General features: G+C 32.7%; 1 protein-coding gene across 11 annotated transcripts; it reads left to right on the top strand.

Annotated features, from left to right (window-relative positions):
- The first annotated feature begins 2352 nt into the window (after positions 1 to 2352).
- On the top strand, positions 2353 to 6285 carry LOC112279677 (uncharacterized). 11 transcript variants are annotated; one of them, XM_073532540.2, is made up of 6 exons: positions 2361 to 3205; positions 3586 to 3640; positions 3951 to 4033; positions 4331 to 4414; positions 4914 to 5019; positions 5622 to 6285. In XM_073532540.2, exons 1-5 carry the CDS (start codon positions 2775 to 2777, stop codon positions 4984 to 4986), a joined length of 726 nt encoding a protein of 241 aa, XP_073388641.1. In that variant the 5' UTR covers positions 2361 to 2774; the 3' UTR covers positions 4987 to 5019; positions 5622 to 6285. The 11 variants fall into 11 exon arrangements, 7 of the variants coding, with proteins under 7 accessions (XP_073388642.1, XP_073388641.1, XP_024370092.1 ...); XR_012217092.2 differs by having other exon boundaries at positions 2362 to 3205; positions 4914 to 5464; positions 5627 to 6285; XR_002969099.3 differs by having other exon boundaries at positions 2362 to 3205; positions 4914 to 5464.
- The last annotated feature ends 2617 nt before the right edge of the window (positions 6286 to 8902 follow it).

The raw sequence follows: 8902 nt of genomic DNA, 5'->3' as shown, positions 1-8902 counted from the left end.
TTCTAATTGCAAAATAAAATTGCTACAATTATTGATAAAAAAGTAATTTCTTCTTTGAAATAAAATATCATCCTTTGTGAGATTGATGGTTTTCTTATAAGAATAGATAAAAAATAAATATGCGTAGTCTCTTAATATTATTTATTATGTTTCTATATAGAAAATATGATTGAAATATAAAAATATTTTATAAAAAATTTAAAATCATAAAAAAAATAATAACAATAAAAAAATAAGAATTTTATTTTAAAAATATAACTTAAGTACTTAATAAGTAAGTGTAAAAAATAATGTATAGCATTTTTTGTATTTTTTTTTATCATTTAAGGATGATTATTATCACTAGATTGGAAGATTTTTTCATCACAATAATCTTTGAATGAGTATTTGGAAAATAATAGAGACTTATATACCATAGAAAGATGCATTTTTTTGCTTTTGTCTTTCATAAGAAGTGATAGATATATTTACTACTTTTATCTAGATGTGATAAATGTAATTCAAGTAAATGGCAAGCTCAATTGTTTTGCTACATTTGTATGCAATCTACAATGGAAATCATTTTTGAAAGAATTATTAGAGACCAAACACCTTTCTTTTTTAATTTTGTCATCAAAGCTTTTAAGTAAAAATTGATAAAATTAAAAGTATTTTTGATGGATCATAAAATTATTGGAATATATATATATATATATATATATATATATATGTATATATATTGAAGTAAAAAATATATATTTTGTTATATATTCACTTTGTAATTATTTTGAGACCAAAATGAAAAATTGCAAGGTCTATCAATCTCATGAAATATTTCAAACAAGAATAATTATCCATATTATTGTACCAAAAATGTGTCTAAATTAAAGATGCAAAAGAAAAACTTCAAAAAAATGAAAAATTATTTCTTGTAATTATATTCTTTGCAAAAAGTTTATTTATTATATTAGTTTAGAGATATATTCTAAAATAAGTATTATATAATATTTCTATAAGTATGTCTATAAAGCTTATGATCTTGCAATTTTATTGTCATGAAGTCCAACAAAAGAAGAAGAAGATATTGCAAAAGATTCTAATGAAATTAAAAAATATTTGGATATTTTTTATAATACATCACCAAAAGTATGTTAGGATTTATTTATTTATTTAGTTAAGATTATAATAGAATTTTTATTTTTATAATTGTTTTTGTAAGATCCTTGATCATCAAAATATCATGAAATAAAAATATTATAGCTTTGACCAAAGGTTTCATCAAAAAATTATATTTTAAAAGGCCTATCATTGCATAGAAATTATAATATGTAATAATCAAAGTGTTATCAGCTATTAAATCTCTTTTTAATGCAATTCATTGTTTGCAATACATATGTTGTATTACCTATGAGAAATAAAATAATTTTTTAGTATTTTTATTTTGTTTTATAAAAAATTTTATTATATATGAAACAATTATTACTAAACAAAAAAATAATAATAGAATAAACTAGTTTAATAATAGACCTAAAGATATGCAAAAAAATCTTTATTAAACTTTTTTTAGTATATTCTAACAAGATAAAAATTTCTATTGAAATTGGTTCTTTTGGCATTATTACTTTATTACTCCTAAGTAGAAAAGAAACTCATATTATTTTTTTACATATTTTTTATTCTATATGATAAAATAAAATTTCTATATAATCAAAGTATTAAAAAGATTTAAAATGAAGAACTAATAATCAATAAAGAAACCTATATAATAAATGCATAAAAACACAAATCTTGCATAACAATTATATGTTACTTTATCACGTCAACTTAAATAAATATTGTCTTACTATCAAATAATAGATATTACGGATATATACAAAATGAAATAATCATGAAATGTCTGAATCCTAAAATTTATGTTATATTTATATTTTACACTTTAAAATAAAATAAATAAAATAAAATATCTTTAAATTAAAGTAAGTAATATATGTCTATGTATGTTCATCCATCTGTAAATCTATCTAAATTATATTGCTCTTTATTACACATCAATAACTAACTATAACCTGTTACTCCCAATGCAAAGTAACACTCTAATTCTCATATTTACAGAGAGAATGTTACACTTTTATTAAAATTATTCAATTGCTTGGACTATTTATTTGCAAAATAGTCATGCAAATAAATAGTCCTATGTATATATATTTTTTTATATATATGTTATGAGAACCCAGGCTCAGTAACATCTCGTTTCCCTCATTTCTCAACGGTAATGCCAACCCGGCAGGCAGCTTTTCTACTTCTTCAAATGGCCCAGCAATGAATGAAGAGGCCTGGAAGCATAGAGTCACAACTGTTGGACTGCCTGCCTACAACTAACCCATTGGCCGCACCCAACAGGGGCCTCAGGACCCTGAGTTTGGCCCTGTTATTTTATTTCTTTTTTTCTCTTTCCCTTCGACGCCCTTCTGGCTCCCTCGTCGCGGATCACTAGAGCACATCCTCTCTCTCACCCATGTCGCCTGCAGTCACGAATCTTGTTCACAATGGTAGCAACATCGTCACAGCCATGCAGCATGCAATCTTGAGAACTGAGTGAGACGTTACTGCAAGCCTTCCTCCGCAGATGACACAAGTCGGCGTCGACGCAGTCTAGTGGATCCAGCCAGTGTTTTCGATCTGATCCGAGACGATGACGCGGGCCGATGAATGTGCTGCGGAGAGCATCGATGCGTCGTCGGAATCTGTGACCTGAAAGAATGAGTCGTGTCTGTGGGTGCAAGACTACGTGACTGATGGCAAATCTTTGTGAGCGGTGCAAGTCTCAGGACTCCCACCACGCAACATACCCATGCGGACGTGCCAAGTCCACCCCCAGATCCACCCTGCAGCCCCGGCGCATTGACAGGCCTGTGTATGTGCGAACCAAAACCGCCGACGATACGTGCATTGTGGTGGGTGGTGGAGGCAGGAACGGCAGCCCGGCGTCACTTCATCTTCCAACTACACCGAACAGGTGTAACAAGCTAAGTCTGGTTTGCAGCGGTTCCAGGGGCGGAGAACAGGGCAGGATCCAGTTGATGGGCAATAGCGTTATCAAATCTAGCAATGAAGGGCTGCGAATCATTCCGTGCAAGGGCAAGGGTGGGAATTTGCAGATCTGGATGGGTGGAAAACCCGTCTTGCGAATGGGAAGCTCGAAGGGCGGCCGCGCCGATGGCAGCGGGTGCGGTCGCCGTGCCTTCCTCTCTTTGTCATGATCTAATCCTCATGGTTTAGTATTCAGATTCTTTTTGAGAGATTTGTGAAGATTTTGGGAAAAATGAGAACTGCTCATGTGCAACGGCCATCGAAATTATTTGCCGCTGTAGAATGCATTACAAGACATGGAGCAATTGAAGGGACATCTCCACTTAAAATTAGTTTCTTGCGCTGCGACGTAGGCTAAAGAGGTCTTGTATGGCTCCAAGATGAGCAGTTTCAAGCTGTCAAACTGCTGTCTCTCCGCAAGGACCTCGCCATGCATGTTATTAATTGATCGAGACTTGACACTTGACATGAAAACTGATGGTCACGACGAATGATCTGTTTGTGGGTGATCATCAGAGGCAGAGGACGAGGAGAAGCTGTCTTTAACGGAGCAGGTGAAGGTGGATTCCAGGTATCGTAACAACAAATGTGATGTCTCTACCCTCTTGAAGAGTTAGTACAGTTGTGGTATGAACAAAAAGTGGCGTACTTACACACATGCAATGTCATTTGCTGCTCTGATGATCCACGCATTTGGTAAGTCGGGCTCAGTTTGTGGAGACACGCCGGTTCGACATCTTTTTAAGTTCAGAAGAACAGAAGGACTAAGATACACCGGAGCTAAATAAATGACTGGATTCGAAAACTTACATCAATTTTGTTTTATTAGTGGCGTCTGAGCTGGGAGTAAGAAGTATCTGTCATGTTTTGCCGTATTGCAGCTAAATTTTGGTAAGGGAGTAGACAGGAGCCCTTCAATTACTTGCGGGTCAGGTAGTATCGGAAACGTGGACATCATCTACGGGTATTGCACGATCTAGAATTAAAATTTGAGATACACTACATCATTATCTACTTGGTCGTATGTGTTTGTAGGGCATGCTTCCTCTTATACAAGGGGTTGTTATCCTTCTACGAAAGTTACCAGGTGGAATTGAGTTTTTACAGGAGTCTCTTGTGTTGCATGTCTGATTCTTAGTGTACTACTCCCAACTGCAGCAGACTACCATGTATGTCAGGGTTAGGGGTATGGTTCTAATCATTGTACTTTGTAGAGAAATTTGTGTGCTGGTGGACTGCAAACCCTTTAATGGCTGCATAGTGTGTTCTTTATTTTCAGACCTCTTAGGAGAAAGCTTGACATGAATCATATCAAGCCGACAATTACGCATATGATCCACAGGAGGTCAAACTTTTTCTGCTCTGCAAAACTACTAGTAGCTGAATTTTTTTTTCAAATTAGTCAAACCAGAACGTGGCTTTTTCTCTCTAGAAATAGGAACATCGCAAGAAAGCTAATACAGAAATTGCTGGTTGTTTGCCGCATTGTAGAGCTGGAAATGGAATCGAAAATGACTGCATGTCGATTCAATTTTTTGCACCCGAGCCACTAAATTAGCCGAGAGGATCAGCTGTCAATTGGCTATGTGTTGAAAACCTAGATATGCCTTCTATGTTGGTGAAGGGGCATTAACCATTGCAAAGGACAATGAAACGTAACCAACTCTTTAGATGGAGCGCTAGGAAGAAAAGTATGAAGATTGTTAACGAAAAGTTGAACACTAAGCCAATCACACCTCTGAATCATGTTCAAAACTCACCCCTAGAGTTCCACTGGATAAAATTTAACCCTTAACTAAAGTCTAGTCGGCAACTTCCCTTCGGCTTGCGTTGTTGTTGTGCAGAAAGGACACGCAGGAGCAATTCAAAGCAAGACTTAGACGTTTGACGACACAAAGCGCTCTTGTTCCTGTCTGAAGGCTGTTCTCAAATGCCAGAATCAAATACCTGGTAACTTCAGAGGCATTCTCTCCCAAATCAGAGAGAACTGATTCTTGTAAAAGTGGGATATCACTTCCCAATTTAGTGGATCTAAAATCTGCTACACTTAGAGCAGTGTGATAGTCGCAGTCCACCATTCAATTCCAGGTTGGCAAAGAGGCGCAGAAACAGGAAATCAACATGAGATACACTGAACTGACTGTAAGCTGTGAAACATTGAATTTCTGGAGAAAATTGAAGCTCTCGACTAACACAAAGGGATAACGAGGGGTCAGAGAGGGCCTGATCCAAGGAAACTCAAACAAACAAACGTGTAGGTCGGGAGGGGTGGACTCAAGGGGTTTGCAATACTGTGCAAGAACAAATTGATACGATGAGTGACAGGCACACTTTTGGTTATCAGGATATTTCGGTTCCAAATCATAAATGCTATTCAAGAGAGAAAAATCGCCAGGTTCAGGAATACCAAACTTAAAAGTGTCGAAAGTTCCGTAAAGTTCCTGTTGATTAACAAGTTTGAGCATTCTTTCTTAATAACCTTTTCTACTTTCTACTTTTACGATCCAGGGTTGGAATACTAATATCAGGGTCCCAGTGGAACCATCATCCAGTCCAGCTCCGTGAACTTATATTCCAAGGACAGGGTTTCAGAACTTGGACCCAACTCAAGAGCTCGAAAAACAGCATAGAATGAGGCATCGACAAGGCGGAGCCAGGTTTTCAATGCAAGCTGCATCACTGAGAGATCAACATGTGAAACTGTTCCCACAAATGAGTGAAGAAAAGCGTCCTTGCTGCAGTGACCCAGTCTATGACAGCTCAGAGGATGGGCAGACTCCAAGTATGGCGTTTGTAATGTGCAAACATTGCAGGGAAAACGTGCTCAATCCATCTGAAGAGGAACAAGGAGAACGTGAGAGGGTGTCATCTTCATGAATGAATCGGCACAGATGATGCGGAAGAACAAACCAGTTGGTTGTCGATCAGAACTGAAACAATTAGATGTAGTTCATCATGATCACTTATTCTGAAAAGCTGTAGGATACCTGGATTCATTAGCTCAAAAGGAATTGATTGTGTGCTTGTTGACTGTCATTCCTGTAGTGCTTACCATGGATTGGAAAATTAAAATTGCTCAACTTACTCGTTCAAAAAACAAAGAAACAATTCTTTGTTCTACTCTGCAACCCCTTATTTTCACTGTGTTTTTATTTTCTTTTATTGTATTGACAATTCAATGGTGTATGTTTCATAAATATTGCTTTACAAGCTCTTTTTCATAATTGATAATGCTGAATTATTTACATATCTATTATAATTATTTTCTTGGTTTTTTGGAACTTCAATGCATGACTAATAAGACTATTCCATTAAGGCCTAGTATAATAATTTTTTTTGAAAAATTTCAATAATGCACAATTCAATATTTTTAATAAATATGGTAGAAGATAAAATTTTATCTTGTTTGGACATTTGGAATAAATCATATTTTTCTATTATATTATTCTATTATAACTTCATATCTTTCTATAAAATCAAAATTTTATTTATTATTGTACTCTTATAAAACATAGAATTTAATAGGATCAATATATTAGCATCAAAATTTTAAATTTTTTGCTATCTTAAGTTTTTTATGTATTTTTTTCTTTAAGCTTTAGATGTTGTAAGCAAGTACAAGAAAAAACTTGATGACAACCACAATCAACAACATATTTTAATTTATAAATGAGCTATTTTATTACCAAGATTTGGAATTATATAGCATCCACCTTAGTACTACTCTATCTTGAAGTTCTACTATTTGGTAATACAATACTTTATTCTACTAATTCTTGACTACTACTATGGTACCACTCCAATTCTTTAATAGTCATCATCGCTAGCTTATACTTGAAAAATGCCTTTCCATTTTGTAGGAGCATTGTTAATGTTGCTTTTATCTTTCTGCTTGTTTCTTTAATCTTATACCAATTAATTATTTTAGTGGATATGAGATTGTTCTAATAGATAACAGATTGTTTATGTGGATAATATTTTATTCTTTAAGATATGTTACATCTTGTTTTCAAGATATGGATAATATGAAGATATTTTTGGCATATTTTTGTGAAAAAAAGATTGAATGTTGAAAGATAGTTGTTTACTATTATGTAGTTATTGTATTGCAATAACCAAGCTTTGATGCATGCAATAATATTTTGCTTATATGTATAATATATAGATGTATACATAAAAAATTGGCCAATTTTTAATTTGCTACAAAATAAATAAGATACCATATTTATAGTTATATCATATAATTACCTAAATTGAGGATGTTTAGTGAAATGTTTCAAAATTAAATTTTTTTCAAGCTCCACATCCTTAATCTATTTGTCTAAGTTGCTCCTATAATCTTCATTATTGAACATGTATTAGGTTGTTATTTTTATAAATTACTGCCTATGTCAATCTATTAGCATTTGTTCCTTATGTTAGGAAGCATCATAGATTTCTTACAAGCTACAATCAAGATTTGAAGTGCTATCTAAGATTTATAATCTATCCTTGTAATTTATTGCTCTATCAAAAGAATTGTGTAGTGAATTTATACTTTTGCATAGGTACTAAAGATATGATTCGGAGATGTGGATGTCTTGTAGTAGTGACTTTTGCACAAGCCATCTTTATCTATTATTGGTGTTGACAATGAGCTAAGATGACTTTGTCCAACCTTATTCTTTTAGTATTTGTTAAAATTTCCTACCTATAAATCCAACTATTGTTTAGATTGTTTTTTTGAACTGAAATTGTAATTCTTTAATCATAGACTCAATCACTTTCTTTGTATCATATAACTCCATTTTTATTACTTATAGCTCTTTTATTTAAGCTTATATAATATTCTTTATAGTATCTAAGCTATTTTATTTGTGCTCTGCTATTAGGAGTTTATCTTGTAATTCATGTATTTCCTCTTTTATAATTGTATATTCATATGCAAGCATTGCAACCTCATCTTTACATTGTACTATAATGCAATCATATTCCTCCAACTTTAGACATATGTTGTTGCTCTTTACTATACATCTTTTAGATCTTTGATGCTTGTAAAGATAGAAGGTGTATTTTACAACTTCTGTAATGCCATTTATGCTTTATTAAGCTAAACCTATAATAATATAGTAAAGCCTATATATTTGTCAATTGTAGCTTAATTGACATCTTTGATGCTCAATAATCTTGTTCTTTGCATTGCTTCTACCAAAATCAATTTTTAAATAGTATGTCTTAGAATTTCTTATTATAAATGCATACTATGGATGGCCGTCTTTCAATCCACCTCTCTAGGATTGCATTAGAATAGTGTAGTATTGATTGAAATTGTATTAATGCTAATGTTTCCACAAATTTTTTTTTGCTTAGATTTATTGTTGTATTCTTTATGTTGTTGTTTAAGTAAGGCATTGTCATGTAGTAACAAAATTATATGGTAAAAAATTAAAAAATAGATGTTATTATAGAAGAACCTAGTAGAAAGATATAGTAGAGAAACAATAATAAATTATAGAAAGATAGTAAAAAATTTAGTCTTAATGCTACCTTTCATAGAAGAAACTTTATTTACTTTGTAGAGGCATAAATGAGCCAAATCAAAGTAAATGAGATAAGTAATTGATATAGGTATTTTTAAGAGATAGTCAATAATAAGTTAAAATAAAAAAATACATCAAATTACTAAAATTTGATACCTAGAGAGGACTGATTATTAACTTGAGTCAAAATTAGATCCTAAGGCACAAAATTACATGCCTATAGTGATTCTAAGATTCTTTTGTAAATTAAAAAATAAGATTTGAGAGAAAATTTGAGGAGAGATTTTTAGACATTGATTTTATTTTATTTGAAT

The sequence above is a fragment of the Physcomitrium patens genome, chromosome 3 (assembly GCF_059467195.1).
Source record: "Physcomitrium patens ecotype Gransden chromosome 3, ASM5946719v1, whole genome shotgun sequence".
Taxonomy (NCBI): Eukaryota; Viridiplantae; Streptophyta; class Bryopsida; order Funariales; family Funariaceae; genus Physcomitrium; species Physcomitrium patens.
Note: the sequence above shows the minus strand (reverse complement) of the source record. Positions and strands in the feature narration are given on the sequence as shown.